Here is a 13,973-nt window from a genome sequence, read left to right on the forward strand (position 1 = left end):
TTTAATTAGGATCAACACTTCGTTCGTACTCTTTTTCATGTGTGAAGAATACCCCATTTAAAAATATACGCGCAATACGGCCACACTGCCGTGGCATTTGAAATAAACGACTGCAAAGGCGCGTCGATCGTTAGCAAATGAGCGTGCTGTGAAAAATTCCATGAAAGAATTTCGTGTGCGTCGTGAGGATTGAAGAAGAACTCCGTGAATACCATTGCCACAAGGTAGGTGATCAACTGGAACAAACGCTAAACGCTTTGAACTATTGGCAACTCGCAATTATACGTATTTATCCCGTCGCCTGGAGTTTTGCGTTCAGGACACACGCACACTCGCACACTCACGATGTCTGGCCTCAAGAAATTCCAAAACACTGAGGAATGGCGTCAGAAACTCCGTCAGTTTCTAATGACCGAGCGGTAAATACACTTTCAAACCCATCCTTGGATAGTGTTGCACTAGTGTTCGATGAATCCGTAGACATTTACTTTCATTTAAGCCACCTGCATGTCAAAAATGATAGAGAAACAGTCCGATTATATGGTACATACATACGATTTATTTGAGAAAACTAACAGTTTGCCTTTTCAGCTTGCCGAAAAAGCCCGTAAAAATGGACGAATCGAACGTCATGCGCTACAGTTTGGAGATCGACGAGGATCTGAAGAGACCCTTGGAGGAGCGGGCCAAGAATGTTGTGGGCGTTGATCCTGTTAGCCAAGCGACTGTCAATCTCGGCGAGGATACCATGTACGAGGCGAGTGCCTTAGATCACTTGGATGATGCCGACGATAGCTTCAGTGTCTTCGAGCGAATGTGCGACAAGACGGGCTCCGATCCGGACAGCACTCTTTTCCAATACCTGCACAGCGAGGACCGAAGCCAGGTGATGTCCAGGGCCAAGGATCGCAGCACCGACGATCAGAAGGAGATCGATGCACTGCGTCGCATGCTAGAGGCGGTGGGCACAGAAGACGATCTACTGGAGAACGAAAGTCCCGTCAAGGGGGCGGAGTGCACCCAGTTGGAGGACGTTGAGGCGCCGTCGCGCTTCTGGGATAACACCCTAGCCGGAATCGATGAGTCCCCGTCTGGCTCTGGACAGACTCCAAAGTCTTTGACCAAGGTTTCGCCGGTCAAAATGGTGGGCCTGCTTCGCCCCTCGACCATCATCGAGGACAGCGAACTGGAATCGTCGGATGTGTCTTCCCATACAAGCTTCCAAAGTGCTCGCACACTGAAGACAAATGCATCTAGTTGTTACGAAACAGCCACGGATAGTTCTCTCAGTGGAACACTACTTAACGTCGATGAATTGTTTTACGCCGCAATTGCCAAGGCCAAGCCACCTGGAATGTCCAAGGGAGAAGAGCTGGAGCTATTAAGCGATCTTCATGGCAGTCTAAGAGAGCTTGCCTCACTTCCGCAGGACGAAGTGGAGGATGAAGAGGACGATGTAGAAGATACAATAATCGAGCTATCATCTTCTGACGATGACGAAGTGCAGTTAGTTTCAGATGTAAAACAAGAAGACACGTCCAGTGTATCCTCAATCCACGTTAAAGATCCCATTGAGCAGGAGCTAGCGGAGGAGAGCGTTGAAAATAAGGAAAACTCCTTGCATTTCAATGATACCATGGAAGAAATGCAGTATATGATGCAAAAGGGTATGGAGTACATGGCAGGTGGGGCACCACCAGCCGTCGCAGTCAATCCTGATAGCCCTTTGCTGGCCAAACAAAGCACGTTCGTGGTTTCACCGAAGTCTCAACCAAAATCACCGGCTGTAGCTTTTTTGAAGCCATCATTACCGCTACGGTCCTCTAACAAGCCACAAACCGTTGTAGCATCGCCCAGCAAGGGTAAGAAGCTGACCAAAGTCGACCTACCCATGGACTGGACCAAAAAGAAATTCTTCAGTGCAACCTCTGGTATTCCCCAACGTCGCCAACATCAGATAAAGCAGCCCTACGCAAACATTGTTAGTCCTATACGCACCTACACCCAGAAGTCAGGTACTGCCCCGCTTATGAGTACATTCCGTCCAACCAGTACTGATATGCTGTCTACATTGGCCATCAGTGAATTGGAGCAGGAGTCTCGCTTATGTCATCCCAAACGGCTTTTTGCAGCAAAGGATGGAACATCGGAGTCGAGTGAAGTGGATTCTCTAAAGATCATGGGAATCGATTCAACCGCTCACCTTCTTCCAAAAAAGGCTTACATATCTTCGGAAATCAAGCATGTAAGTTAAAATCTATATATTAGTAATGATGAGTGAATGAATCTAAAAACATACATTAAACAGGTGGTGGATGAACGAACTCCTGTTCCCATGCCAAAGGTGCCTCAAATTCAAAAATACCTCAACTCCGCCGTGGAGCCCACTGTAATGCGCCATGATGGCAAAATGAAAATGCCCGGCGAGTTAGCCCGCAACCCGTCTTCGTCGCACATCCCACGTCGCGCCAATCACAGCCTGGCTGATCTGTCGCTCGCCTCGGGCGACGTGTCCTTATATACAATAAGAGATGCCCAAAAGTTTTAAGGTCCATAAAAGTACTTCACGCTCTTAGGCTTAATATTGCAACGATAATAAATGTATTGTATAACTAGTGCTAGTAAATGCCTTCGTTTTCGTTTCACAATGACAGCACATTCATAGTTCATTACTGAACTCGAGCCTGCGGTCCCTTCCACGCGCGATTAACCTTAGATTCTGAGGGTCTGCCCAGTTCACTACAGATGTACCGACCCACTTGGATAAGTTTGTCTAGGTTGACGCCTGTATCAAGGCCCATGCCGTGCAGCAAGTAGACCACATCCTCGGTGGCCGCGTTTCCTGACGCCCCCTTGGCATAAGGACATCCGCCCAGGCCAGAAACTGAAGTGTCCACCACCCGAATGCCATAGTCCAGGGAGACCAGTATGTTGCTCAGGGCCTGGCCATAGGTGTCGTGGCAGTGCACGGCCAGATCTTTAGCCGGAACGACCTTGGTCACCTCATCCAGCATTCGGCGCATTGTGCCTGGCGTGCCCACACCAATGGTGTCGCCCAATGATATTTCATAGCAGCCCATTTGGTACAGGGCTTCCACCACTTTGACGACGGCACTCGGCGCCACGGCACCCTCGTACGGGCAGCCAACCACAGTGGAAACATAGCCGCGGACACGCACTCCATTCTTCTGGGCAGCCTTCAGCACAGGCTTAAAGCGTTCGATGGCTTCAGCTGCGGTGCAATTAACGTTCTTCAGCGAAAATGCATCAGATGCGGCTCCAAAGACTGCCACCTCCTCGGCTCCCGCCTCCAGGGCACTCTCGAATCCCTTTAGGTTTGGCGTGAGCACCGGATAGCTTATCCCAGGCACTTTGCGGATTCCTCTAAGGACTTCAGCATTGTCGCCCATCTGTGGCACCCATTTGGCGCTCACAAAACTGGTGGCTTCTATGGTCCGCAGTCCCGTTTCGGACAATTGGTTGATCAGCTCGATCTTGGTGGCCGCCGGCAGCAGTTTGGGCTCGTTTTGAAGTCCATCCCGTGGACCCACTTCCACAATTCGCACCTGGTTGGCCGCGCTTGTGACCGCCGTGCGCTGTTAGTTATAAAATGATTTAAATAGCTACGGTACGTGTGTTTTTTCGTGAGTTTACCTTTGTTGTAAGCGCAAGGATAGAGCGAATCGGTGCAATTCTCATTGCTAAATTGGTAAATAAATGTTACGTATTCCGCTTCTTCTTTTTTTGCGGATATCAGCTGATAACGAGCCAAGATCGATATGTTGTTGAATTTCGATAACCGTTTTGCGGAAAGAACTACCATCTCTAGCAAAGAGGCGTAAACACATTTTTTGTAAACAAACAAGAATTTGGTAAATATTTTGTGTGATGGACCTAGCAGATGTCTCTACAGAAGATGAGGATGTCTTCCATTTTGAGACCGAGCACCTGGCGCTACGTGGCAACCAGTGCTATGCCAATCTGCTGCGCACTTTGGCCGTGCTCCAGGCACAAAGGATTCGGGTGCATCAGCAGATTGATGAACTGGAAGCCACCCAAAATATATACTTGGAGAATCCGCAGCAGATGCTGGACAAACTGCGGAACAACGAGCCCTTGATATCGGATAACTACATCACCACGGCCGTTTTACCGGACTTGCCAACTTTGTCGCCCAATGACGAGGAAAGGGCACCAAATGAGACACCAACGTATGCGTCCTCGTGGACGCAAGAGACGAACAAGAATCGGGACAGGAGCAATGGGCGATCGGAGAACTTCAATCGTTTGTGGACCAACGAAGAGCAACGTCGCTTGGAACAGCTGCTCATCCAGTATCCCCCAGAGGAAGTGGAAATGCGCAGATTCGCCAAAATAGCAAAGGAATTGGGCAACAGAACGGCACAGCAGGTGTTCAGCCGTGTCCAGAAGTATTTCCAGAAGCTGCACGATGCTGGCATGCCGGTGCCCGGCCGCATACCTAAGCATCGCCGTCCGGGCTTGAGTAAGCCGAAGATAAACCTTCGCAAGTCAACATTCTTTCCCGCTCAGAATATATCGCTACAAATGCCAGAGGACGATTTCACATTTGATGACCTGCGAGTCCCATCGCCTGCGAGCGATATGCTTCTTATGCCAGCAACCTCACAAGTCAAGATCGAACCAAAGACCGAATCCGAATACATGGATGCCGATCTGAATGCGGAGGCCAAGCGAAAGCAGGAACTATGCCTTAAGCTTCTATCAGCCATTCAGGACGAGAAACGGGAGATCGAGGACGGGTATGAGCCAGACTTCCTGGCAGCCAAGTGTGCCGAGTGCGAAGAGGCATCTGTGACCCGGACACAATGGCGTTGTAACAGTTGTTATTGTCACCTGAATCTGTGCGGAGATTGCCTGGCCAGTCAGCTTATCGAAGGGCGATTCGAGCACTTGAGTCATGAAGTTGTAGTGGACCAAGAGTCATGATGCACACCAAAATTGTATTTACTTGAGTACTACTTAATATTAAATAGGAGCATACTTTTTAAATAGTTTATTTTATTCTTAAACACTAAAACTTCGACTTTATAAAGGAGAGGCCACCTTAATTACGCACTTGGGCAGATGATTTCGGTAGAGATTGAATACGCTGGCGCCGCTTTGCTTCGAACTCCGTAGCCAGCTGCCATGTTTCTTTGTCTAACGTATCCTTGCCCCGGGCGATGCCCAGCAGCCGCGAGAGAACCAGCAATCCGTGCAGATCATCGGCATTACTTTTGACATTAGCTTTACGCATGTCCACAAAGTCCTGCTGGATCATTTCAGTGTGCTCCTCGCTAACACTAAAGCCGCTAGTACGCGCTGTGGTCAAGTACTTGCGAAACTGATGCAGACGTGATGGCTGCAGATAGTGGTGGGCTGCCTTCAGAGATTCATCAACAAGTTCCACGGCCTTAGCATCGGCATTAATGGGTAGCACAAAATCGCTCTGAAAACAAAAATTTGGTATTTGTCGTATTTTCATATTCACTGTCAAATAATGATCAATATAATGATTTATTTAGATATATTGATATTCTTACCGGCAACATGCTTCGTCCTTCACTAAGGACGAGAACTGGAATGTTTGCTTGGTAGTCTATTTGGTAATACTGAAAGTCGCACTTCAGTTCCTGGTTATTGATCAAGTGCGCTAAATGCTGGACGGCATGGACACCATTGGCCTCCAGCTTGCCCTGTTGCATGCAGGTCTCGTCGAGTACCAAATGCGTATGAGGAGCCAACTGCAGTACGCCGGAAACCAGCTTGTTGGTCTCATAGTCCTTTCTGCAAGTACACATTAATATTTATTCAATGTTGTTTGCTTATTCTGCTAAGCCAACTTACTTTGGGGCAAAAGCAGCCGTGTTTAATGTGACAAGGGTCATGGGGAGATAATGGCTGGCCGGCAATAGCAGCTCCAGTATTTTATACAACTTGGTTGCATACGCCTCACAGTCCTTAGGCAGATTACAAATGTTAAGGGCGAACTTGCCAATGCTCTGCATCTCAGAACGACTATAGACCGTAGATATTAGGTGGGAGAGTAGATACTCGGCGGCCAGATCGTCATCAAAGAGGCAGAGTTTAAGAAGCATGCGCAGATCTTTGTGCACAGCGAGCTGGGATGGATACGTCGTCTCCTCACATATTTCCGTTGGCTGTCGAAGGCTTTTGTCCAGCAGCGGATTGGCATGCGGCAGCAACTGGACGCCGAAGGCATGCAGGCGGGGTATAAGAAAAGGCGATGGATGTGCTGCCTGCAGCTCACTCAAATTTTCACAATCGTCTATGTCGAGGGTAGCGGCGTCCAGCGAGGCATCCACTGACAGAAAGCCAACAAAGTCGATCAGGGAATTAAGCTGGTAGGTATCAAACTCCTCGTAAACCTTTACCATGCATGCCATGCTGGGACGATCGGGCAAAGGCGAGTTAAGCAGGTATTCAGAGCCAAGAACGGAGGGATTCGAGGCGCCCGCTGGCTCGCTATCTTGTTGAATCTCTTTTAGGCACGGCCGCTTGAAGGTGGTTTCGCTCGCACCGTCCACCTCCATGGCTTCCTGTTCGCCGCCAACAGGCCGCTTTTTGGCTGAACTGGGAGACTGGCCCAGGCTGGCCAAATCGATCTGGGGACAGCACTGCTTCTCATGCTCCTTGCTCCAATCATTCAAGCCAGGCACAGAGACCACGAACATGGTTCTCCGTTCTCCATGCACATTGCCATCGGCGTTGTAGTCGATCACTTCGCCAGCGGTAATTTTTAAGCAGTCCCTGTACTTTCCTTCCTGCACACGTTTGCTGCCGTCCGCGGACTTCACTTCGTAGCGCTCCAGGTAGATCTCCGGGTCCATCATGTCCTGGATCATGCCACGAAAACGCACCAAAGTCTGATCCTTTAGCTTGTGCAGAGGCGTGTAGTTGAGAAGGGGAATCGAGTGCCAGCGCTTGGGATCCTTGAGCAGGTCTTTGAGGGCAGCTCCGTCCGCTTGCTGGGCGGCCAGTTCATCGGGCGTGCTCGGCAGAACCATGGCACTTGGCATTATCTATTTAGTCTACGAATGAATTTGCGAAACCTCAAAACCTCCTATGCAAAAAAGAACAGCTGCTATGGCGCGCCAAAATCTGATTGCCGCATTTCAGTGATTGTCATCGATGTGCCTATCGATAGCTGCCAGGGATGTCGAACTCTGCCGCAGAACGGATGTAGAGGCGGATGTGGACATCCGCAAAAAGTGTACAATTTGGGAATTACCAAAGAACTGCAGCGATGAACAAGAAGAAAAGCAATGTATGGCAGTACTTCTACAAGACATCCGGTACAGTGGCCACCTGTCTCCTGTGCAACAGGAACTACTCGAGGAGAGGACGCGGCACAACCTGTCTGCGAAATCACCTGAAGAGCAAGCACCCACCAGAGTTCCTATCGCTATCCGGGGATATAAAGTACCTGGACCTGGTGAAGAGCGAGATCTCCATCGGTTCGCCACAGCACCCCACAGCTCAGCTGGAATTGAATCTTCATGTAAGTGGAATAGTACATAGTACATAATGTACATACATAGTACATAGACATACATATGTACACAAGCTGGGCAGTGTACCTTATGTGAGGTTGGTGTACTTTTCCATCTAAGGCCAAGTATTCTGTCATGAGAAGATGGTTTTCCCAAACTTAAATTTAAATTCAAATATAATTGGGGGGGGTTTCCAAAAGTGATTTGTACATTTTCGTATCTAATACATATCACTATATATAGATACAGCGGATGCGGAGTTTTATCCGCATGGGTCGTAAATGTAGGTGTTTAACCAAAAACCTTATAAACGCTTTTATTAGAAATGTACTATCATCATTAAAAGTCTTAGAATTATATTCCTACAACTATATTGTTTAACTAATCTGAAAGTTACATTTTTGTATTGAATATTTTAGGAAACAGATTCAGATCCATTGGACACCGAGGATAATTCCTACAATAAGCACTGTGATGAGAAGTTGGCGCTCATGCTTTTAAATCACTCCTTTGAGTTCATTGAAGGACCAGGATTCGTCAACTTTATCAGGACGCTGCAGCCAAGGTACGCAATTCAGCCAAGGAGCTACTATGAGAAAATACTGTGTGAGGACATACACAGGAAAATGCATCATCATTTAAAGCAACAGGTGGATCTGCTGGATGCCATATCGTTGTCTACGAGTCTCTGGCGTGGCGACAAAGGAGAAGGACTGCTGAGCTTGTCCTGCTCCGGAATATCGAGGGATTTTCAGACTCACCGTCTTATGCTTAAATGCGAGGCTCTGAATTATGAAAGCACCTCTAAGGTAGCATGTTGGATTCGGGATCTAGTACCCAGCTTGGCCATTGAGCTGCCCAAGGAAAAGATACATTGCATCATCAGGGACGAGATGACGGCACTGCCTGGTTCCCTGCCTGATTGCAATGTGCATCGTCTACAGATGTGCGTTAGATTTGCATTGCAATCGAACGAATTACTGCAGAATCTTTCGTCCAAGTGCAAGCAAATAGTTGATCATTTTGCTTCGTCTAAGATGGCCAACGATCATCTGAAATTCATTCAAGAGATCCGCTTGACGCGAGACCCGTGCACACTCATATCCTACGATCCCTTTCAATGGAACTCTGCTTTTCAAATGATGTCCAGCGTTTTTCGAATGAAAGATGCTCTATCCCTGTACTGCGAAGAGTATAGTCTAGTCCAAATATATCCCGATGAATGGATAGAGATTGATTTGTGCAGCAAGGTTATGCAGCCTTGTGAAGAAACCATTAAGATATGGAGCAATCCATCTACGACAACATCATCCGTAATCCCTCTGGTTGCCGCTTTGCGGGATTCTCTCCGCACGGATGTCCATAACTTTGTTTCTTCTGTGGTAAGTTGAAGTAGATAAAACTAGATAAAATATTGTCTAATGTCTTGAACGTCGTAGACTATATGCAGTTTCGCCAGAAAGTTGCTTGAAGAACTGGAAATGAAGTTTTCCCACATCACCAGCGACATCAAATTTTTGATGGCCACCTATTTCGATCCGAGGTATAAGCAAGCATTTTTTACCGAACGTGAGGAGCAGTTGGTGGCCAATGAAGTTTTGCTGGTGCTCGCTGGAGTGCCAGATGATTGCAATGGTCAGCCACCGCTGAAAATAATTAAAGTGTCATCAACATCATCCCAGAAGAATGAATCAAAGATCGATAGCATTCTGGATAGTATATTGACAACTGGAACGACGAATACTCAACAGCCAAATACGTCAATGGGCTCCCAGTCTCAGATTAAGAATCTATTATATTTATACAACTCCGAGCCTAGAATCGATAGGAATATGGATCCCTTGATTTGGTGGAGGAACAACATAAAATACAATTCCTTGTATGGCATTGTAAGAAGATTTTTATCAGCACCAGCAGCAAGTGTGGTTAGTGAAGGCTTATTTAGGAAATCGGCACATTTGTATATGGATATGCAAGCAGGCTTGAACCCCGAAAGTGCTTCCAAAATATTGCTGATAAAGTCGAACTTTAGCTTTAGTAATTCTGACATCAATTAAGGTACAGTAATTTACATAATTTAAACTTATTTATGTACATAATGTTAGCTTTAATCTTAAAACTAGTTGATCTCCCGGAAAATTGGATTTTGCACTTAAGCCGTATGTAGCTGTTCGGTTCGGGTCTTAGCCCCTGTAATCAGGATCATTGTGTTCCTCTTCGTCTTCCTCCTCCTCTTCTTCCTCATCTAAATTATAAACACGTTTTTTATTATGTTGACTCTAAATAAAATGGAAGTTGTCTGATTTTTACCATGATCTCGACGTTTACGTGTGTAGGCTCGCTTGCTGGCGACGGGCGCTTGATCAGTTTCGCCATGCAGCAAGGAATTGCGATATAATATCAGCGGCTGCCATTCCTCGGCTCGACTGGATGGCATCGCGGGTGGTATGATCTTGTCCAGGAAGCTCATAATCACCTTCTTGTCTTGCTTAAGGAGCTTGTAGTTGAACTCGTTTAATACCTCCAGGAACAGTAAACGTGTTGGAGCGCGCACCGGATCATCAGGCTCCTTGTTGGCAGCGAAATAAATGCCGCCACGATGAATGGCGGCCACAGATTCCCGATTCTTGATTGCATCAAAACCAAATGTGAGGGCAAATCGCTTGGCCAACTCCTTGAGGTCCACAAACTCTTGCGAGCTCTTTGAAACTGTTCCATCCTCGCTCTGCTCCTGCAGACTTTTAAACACCGTGATCAGGCTCAAAAGGAGGGTCATGGCGAAGTTAACTTTATTAATCTCACGGGCCTTTCCCAATGTGGCCTTAATTATATCTCCATAGTCGTTGTAGCACTGAAATAAATAAATATATTTAGTAACCCCGATATTCACAAAATAATAATCTTGAAACCTAACAGCGATAAAGGAACTGATTTCAGAGATTTTCTCGTTCTTACTCACCTTGACATAATACTTAAAGATACTAGCTGCACGCATCGTTGGAATTATATTGTACACTACCAATTTGCAGTAGCACGCCAAGAAATTACGTTTCTTATGCAGTTCCTCGATTCTGGTTTCATCCTGTGCTACATCTTGTTTAAGGGAAAATACATAGTGCTGCACAAAGTTATCCAAGATAAGGTGCTCATCCATGCGCGACTTGTACTCCAAGCCGCGAATATGTTCGATCTCACTGCGAGCCAACTTGTCCGAGAAAATGATTAGTAAATCGCAAATGGACTGGTACGCCTGCAAATCATATTAATTTTAAAGTTTTCCAACAAGTGATTTGAACATTTTATAACAAACCGCCTCTTGAATCTGAACTGTGGGTCCATCGCGAGTTAGTTCAAAGCAGGCTCCCATAAAGGTATCCAAATTGTTGCGCAGCTCAGCCACCACCTCGGTCACGTTAACCGACTCGCATTCGTTTTCCACGTACTGCAGTCCCCAGCTAATAGAAAAGTAACAGGCCTCTATGCAATAGACTAAGGCTTCGTTGGGCAGACAGCGATCGATGTTTTCTTTAGACTGCGCCTCCTCCACGTCCTGGAACAGTGACCTAAACAGCTCCCAGGGGTTAAGGTTGTGCGAGGAGTACAGAATAGAAAGGACCTTGAGAGTGATGGTAATGTTGTAGATGTCATCCTCATTAGGGGTCTCCTCGCCTTCAAAAACATTTTAGGATAATAATTAATAAGGTTAAAGTAAAACGTGTTAATATTTTGTATACCTTGTATAAGGTTGCGCCATTCCTCGATTGCGTCTTTGTACTTGTTGACAGCACTCTCGATAATGTTGGATCTAGCGATATTGCATCTGGTGTAGGTGGCACTTCCTTCGGCACAAAGACATTCTAGCGTTTTCGCGCACGTTTCCAGCACCTCGCGACCTGTGTGCATACTCATTACCTGATTGATGCGATCTAACAGTGCCTGTAGGTTTCCCTCTTGCCGATTGGTGGTGTACAGATTGAGATCGAAGTACTGTGGAACCGCAAGGAGGTTGGCCAACTTTTCACTGTCTGCTTGATACTTTTCAAGCAAGGAAGGAAGGGTGACAATGAAATGTTCGGTCAGCTTCGCCTTCTCATCTTGTATAGCCTTTAGCTCCTTGGCACTGAGCGTACACTTGCGATTGCTAGCGCGACCCACTGGAACTTCTCCAGTTGCTGATTGCTTAACGCTGCTGACCATGATTTCGATTAGTGTCGATTCCTGCTTGTTGTCTAGGACCTCTTCATTGGGGCCCGGCTCTTCCAAAAGCAAATCCGTCATACACTCCCAGTCCCTAACCATATCATTGCTATCGATGAAGGAGTCTACAAGGTAGGCCCCATGTTCGTGGAGTTCGGATTCGATGAAGAACTGCACCAAGTCCCGAACCAGCGGTGTATTGGGCATTCGCACTTTCCCACGTTTGGTCTTCGTCTCTTCCATGTCTGCGGTTAAGTGAAACAGACGGACGTTTAAGAACTCAGCTGCTGCCTGAGCCACACCACGATGTGAAGAGTAAACCAACTCGTAGACAATTTCACAATCTTTGTCAGCCAAAATCTCTGGGTGTATTCTGGAAATAAACATAAGCTTGGTGATAAACATTCCCTAAAGCAAAAACTAATTTAACTTACTTTAAGATACTGATAACCAGCTTGACGGCGTGAACAGACACTTCAAACTCCTTGTCCAGCGTCATTGCCACAATTCTGTCCTTAAACTTTGACGTAAACAACTCAAGTTTACCCTTGAGTTCATCCTTCTCGTACAGCGGCAGCAACGACTGCAAACATCGCAGGCGCACCTCACCGATCTTGTCGTGGAGCGTCCAACCGATATATTTTAGGTAAGAGTCGTCAAGAAAATTTTGTGGATAGTTTTCCATCCATATGCCGATCTCGGCCATACATATGGCTCGAATATCAGGCAGACTGTCTCTGTAGCGGTGAACGAACACCGACTTGAACATGTAGGTCAACATGCTCTTTATTTCGTCCATATTTTCTTCCAATTCGGATCGTTTAGTCATAAGCGAATCCAAACGATCAGAAGCACGACGATCGCGAGACTAAACAAAATTAAGGATCATTAATAGATTCCAAGTAGTTACTAGCAATCTTACCTTAACGCGTTCAGCTTCAAATTGCTTTGCGGCATTGTCAAAGTTATTCGAAACCAAAAGGGCCACATCCACCAATGCAGTCATCAGCTTCATGGCCGCCAGAGTGGCCGTGTGTCGAAATGCTCGCACCTGCGAATCCGACAGACCCGTAAGCAGGGATATGACGTTGTCCATCAGAAACTGGTCGTAGATAATGGAGTACTGGCATTGCTTCACAAGTGTTTGCACAAAATCGCAGAAATTATTTTTAAACTTTCTCCACTGCGTTCCGGTCATGATCAGGGGATATTCGCCGCTTTCCTGAAAGAGTTTACGGCTAAGAAAGAAGCTTTAAGGACATCTGCAGGTGTCTTACCTCGTCAAACTCCTCAGTCATGCGTCGGATAATAGATGTGTGATCCACGGGATACTGTATGTCCTCGGATATCTTGCCTTTGCAGCCACTGGCATTAATAAAAAACTGCATCAGTGCGACCAGGGCCGTTTCTCGGTTTGCCTTGTACTGCTCAATCCATTGGTCAACAATGCTCTAAAAAAGGGACGGCTGATTATTATTTGATGAATATTAAGGCAATTGGTTTTCCTACAGCAATGGGGTTCTTCGAGTGTCGCACAATGTAGTACAAGCTGTTCTCGTCCGTGGTTATCTCCCGCTCATTGTCGATCCGCTCGTGGTGTCCCTTGTCCACGGGCTCCTTGCGCGGTCGTTCAACGCGTTCTTTGCGTTCTGTTGGCCCCTTGCGGGTGGCGGGAGTCTTTCGTTTGCGCGCGATTGGCGCGAAGAAGTCATCCTCGTCATCGTCAATTATGGGTGGTTTGTCCCGCACTCCACCCCGCGCTCGAAGCCTTGTCATCCGCTTGGTGGGACTGTCTGCATCCGAGGTGCTCTCATTAAGAGCATCGCTAAATAATAGTTATATATTTTTTGGTCAATACAAATGGTGGGAATAGAGAAAACTGTACCTGTGCAATTCCTCGTAGTCCGGCGGCGGATCATCCATTCGTATGCGCTTTCCCCCACGACGCGCCATCATTTTATGTATTTAACTGGTGTCTCACTGGTAATTAATGTTTTAAAACATTAAATTTTAAATTAAACAATACAATTTGACCAAAGCGTCCAATTGTTACAAGTGATGGCACCACCACCAAAATACAGCGCAAAAAATATCGATAGCAATCGGTAACGAGGGATGCAACAAAGAAACGAGAATGGCGTCAATTTAAAATAAATAAAAACAAGCTAAGAACTAATAAAATTAATATGAATAAATCCATGTCTATCAATCCAATTTTATTTTATTTAGTTTATGTATTTC

At 46.5% G+C, this 13,973-nt stretch overlaps 6 protein-coding genes across 9 annotated transcripts; 3 read left to right on the plus strand and 3 right to left on the minus strand.

Annotated features, from left to right (window-relative positions):
* The first annotated feature begins 65 nt into the window (after positions 1-65).
* LOC120458418 lies at positions 66-2,626 on the plus strand. 4 transcript variants are annotated; one of them, XM_039646059.1, is made up of 4 exons: positions 88-224; positions 308-419; positions 592-2,245; positions 2,309-2,626. In XM_039646059.1, exons 2-4 carry the CDS (start codon positions 346-348, stop codon positions 2,546-2,548), a joined length of 1,968 nt encoding a protein of 655 aa, XP_039501993.1. In that variant the 5' UTR covers positions 88-224; positions 308-345; the 3' UTR covers positions 2,549-2,626. The 4 variants fall into 4 exon arrangements, with proteins under 4 accessions (XP_039502009.1, XP_039501993.1, XP_039502001.1 ...); XM_039646067.1 differs by having other exon boundaries at positions 320-419; XM_039646075.1 differs by lacking the exon at positions 308-419 and having other exon boundaries at positions 66-224.
* Positions 2,579-3,752, minus strand: LOC120458464 (hydroxymethylglutaryl-CoA lyase, mitochondrial). Its single transcript, XM_039646119.1, has 2 exons — positions 3,655-3,752; positions 2,579-3,596 (listed from the first exon to the last, which is right to left on the minus strand). The coding sequence occupies exons 1-2, from the start codon at positions 3,697-3,699 to the stop codon at positions 2,670-2,672; spliced, it is 972 nt and encodes a 323-aa protein (XP_039502053.1). The 5' UTR covers positions 3,700-3,752; the 3' UTR covers positions 2,579-2,669.
* Positions 3,753-3,814: 62 nt separating this feature from the next.
* On the plus strand, positions 3,815-5,031 carry LOC120444723 (ZZ-type zinc finger-containing protein 3). Its single transcript, XM_039624642.1, has one exon. The coding sequence runs from the start codon at positions 3,889-3,891 to the stop codon at positions 4,966-4,968; it is 1,080 nt and encodes a 359-aa protein (XP_039480576.1). The 5' UTR covers positions 3,815-3,888; the 3' UTR covers positions 4,969-5,031.
* On the minus strand, positions 5,021-7,152 carry LOC120444722 (mini-chromosome maintenance complex-binding protein). Its single transcript, XM_039624626.2, has 3 exons — positions 5,869-7,152; positions 5,565-5,808; positions 5,021-5,470 (listed from the first exon to the last, which is right to left on the minus strand). The coding sequence occupies exons 1-3, from the start codon at positions 7,059-7,061 to the stop codon at positions 5,087-5,089; spliced, it is 1,821 nt and encodes a 606-aa protein (XP_039480560.1). The 5' UTR covers positions 7,062-7,152; the 3' UTR covers positions 5,021-5,086.
* Positions 7,153-7,189: 37 nt separating this feature from the next.
* Positions 7,190-9,850, plus strand: LOC120444721. Its single transcript, XM_039624609.2, has 4 exons — positions 7,190-7,543; positions 7,955-8,917; positions 8,975-9,593; positions 9,659-9,850. Exons 1-3 carry the CDS (start codon positions 7,235-7,237, stop codon positions 9,590-9,592), a joined length of 1,890 nt encoding a protein of 629 aa, XP_039480543.1. The 5' UTR covers positions 7,190-7,234; the 3' UTR covers position 9,593; positions 9,659-9,850.
* LOC120444713 (cohesin subunit SA-1) lies at positions 9,545-13,801 on the minus strand. Its single transcript, XM_039624594.2, has 10 exons — positions 13,618-13,801; positions 13,242-13,557; positions 13,010-13,183; positions 12,655-12,954; positions 12,167-12,600; positions 11,270-12,105; positions 10,846-11,204; positions 10,495-10,785; positions 9,846-10,386; positions 9,545-9,780 (listed from the first exon to the last, which is right to left on the minus strand). The coding sequence occupies exons 1-10, from the start codon at positions 13,686-13,688 to the stop codon at positions 9,719-9,721; spliced, it is 3,384 nt and encodes a 1,127-aa protein (XP_039480528.1). The 5' UTR covers positions 13,689-13,801; the 3' UTR covers positions 9,545-9,718.
* Between the last annotated feature and the right edge of the window lie 172 nt (positions 13,802-13,973).

This window comes from Drosophila santomea, chromosome 2L, assembly GCF_016746245.2.
Source record: "Drosophila santomea strain STO CAGO 1482 chromosome 2L, Prin_Dsan_1.1, whole genome shotgun sequence".
Lineage (NCBI taxonomy): Eukaryota > Metazoa > Arthropoda > Insecta > Diptera > Drosophilidae > Drosophila > Drosophila santomea.

Excerpts from the sequence above, each read along its gene's own strand:
- LOC120458418 (XM_039646059.1), top strand. The coding sequence starts at position 346 with ATGTCTGGCCTCAAGAAATTCCAAAACACTGAGGAATGGCGTCAGAAA. Across the intron at positions 420-591 it reads CAGTTTCTAATGACCGAGCG|CTTGCCGAAAAAGCCCGTAA; the intron begins GTAAATACACTT and ends TTGCCTTTTCAG. Across the intron at positions 2,246-2,308 it reads TATCTTCGGAAATCAAGCAT|GTGGTGGATGAACGAACTCC; the intron begins GTAAGTTAAAAT and ends TACATTAAACAG.
- LOC120444713 (XM_039624594.2), bottom strand. The coding sequence starts at position 13,688 with ATGATGGCGCGTCGTGGGGGAAAGCGCATACGAATGGATGATCCGCCG. Across the intron at positions 13,558-13,617 it reads GACTACGAGGAATTGCACAG|CGATGCTCTTAATGAGAGCA; the intron begins GTACAGTTTTCT and ends ACTATTATTTAG. Across the intron at positions 10,786-10,845 it reads CAGTTCAGATTCAAGAGGCG|GCGTACCAGTCCATTTGCGA; the intron begins GTTTGTTATAAA and ends TATGATTTGCAG.
- LOC120444723 (XM_039624642.1), top strand. The coding sequence starts at position 3,889 with ATGGACCTAGCAGATGTCTCTACAGAAGATGAGGATGTCTTCCATTTT.
- LOC120444722 (XM_039624626.2), bottom strand. The coding sequence starts at position 7,061 with ATGCCAAGTGCCATGGTTCTGCCGAGCACGCCCGATGAACTGGCCGCC. Across the intron at positions 5,809-5,868 it reads ACGGCTGCTTTTGCCCCAAA|AAAGGACTATGAGACCAACA; the intron begins GTAAGTTGGCTT and ends GTGTACTTGCAG. Across the intron at positions 5,471-5,564 it reads AAGGACGAAGCATGTTGCCG|AGCGATTTTGTGCTACCCAT; the intron begins GTAAGAATATCA and ends TTTTGTTTTCAG.
- LOC120458464 (XM_039646119.1), bottom strand. The coding sequence starts at position 3,699 with ATGAGAATTGCACCGATTCGCTCTATCCTTGCGCTTACAACAAAG. Across the intron at positions 3,597-3,654 it reads TCCTTGCGCTTACAACAAAG|CGCACGGCGGTCACAAGCGC; the intron begins GTAAACTCACGA and ends TATAACTAACAG.
- LOC120444721 (XM_039624609.2), top strand. The coding sequence starts at position 7,235 with ATGTGGACATCCGCAAAAAGTGTACAATTTGGGAATTACCAAAGAACT. Across the intron at positions 7,544-7,954 it reads AGCTGGAATTGAATCTTCAT|GAAACAGATTCAGATCCATT; the intron begins GTAAGTGGAATA and ends TGAATATTTTAG. Across the intron at positions 8,918-8,974 it reads ATAACTTTGTTTCTTCTGTG|ACTATATGCAGTTTCGCCAG; the intron begins GTAAGTTGAAGT and ends TGAACGTCGTAG.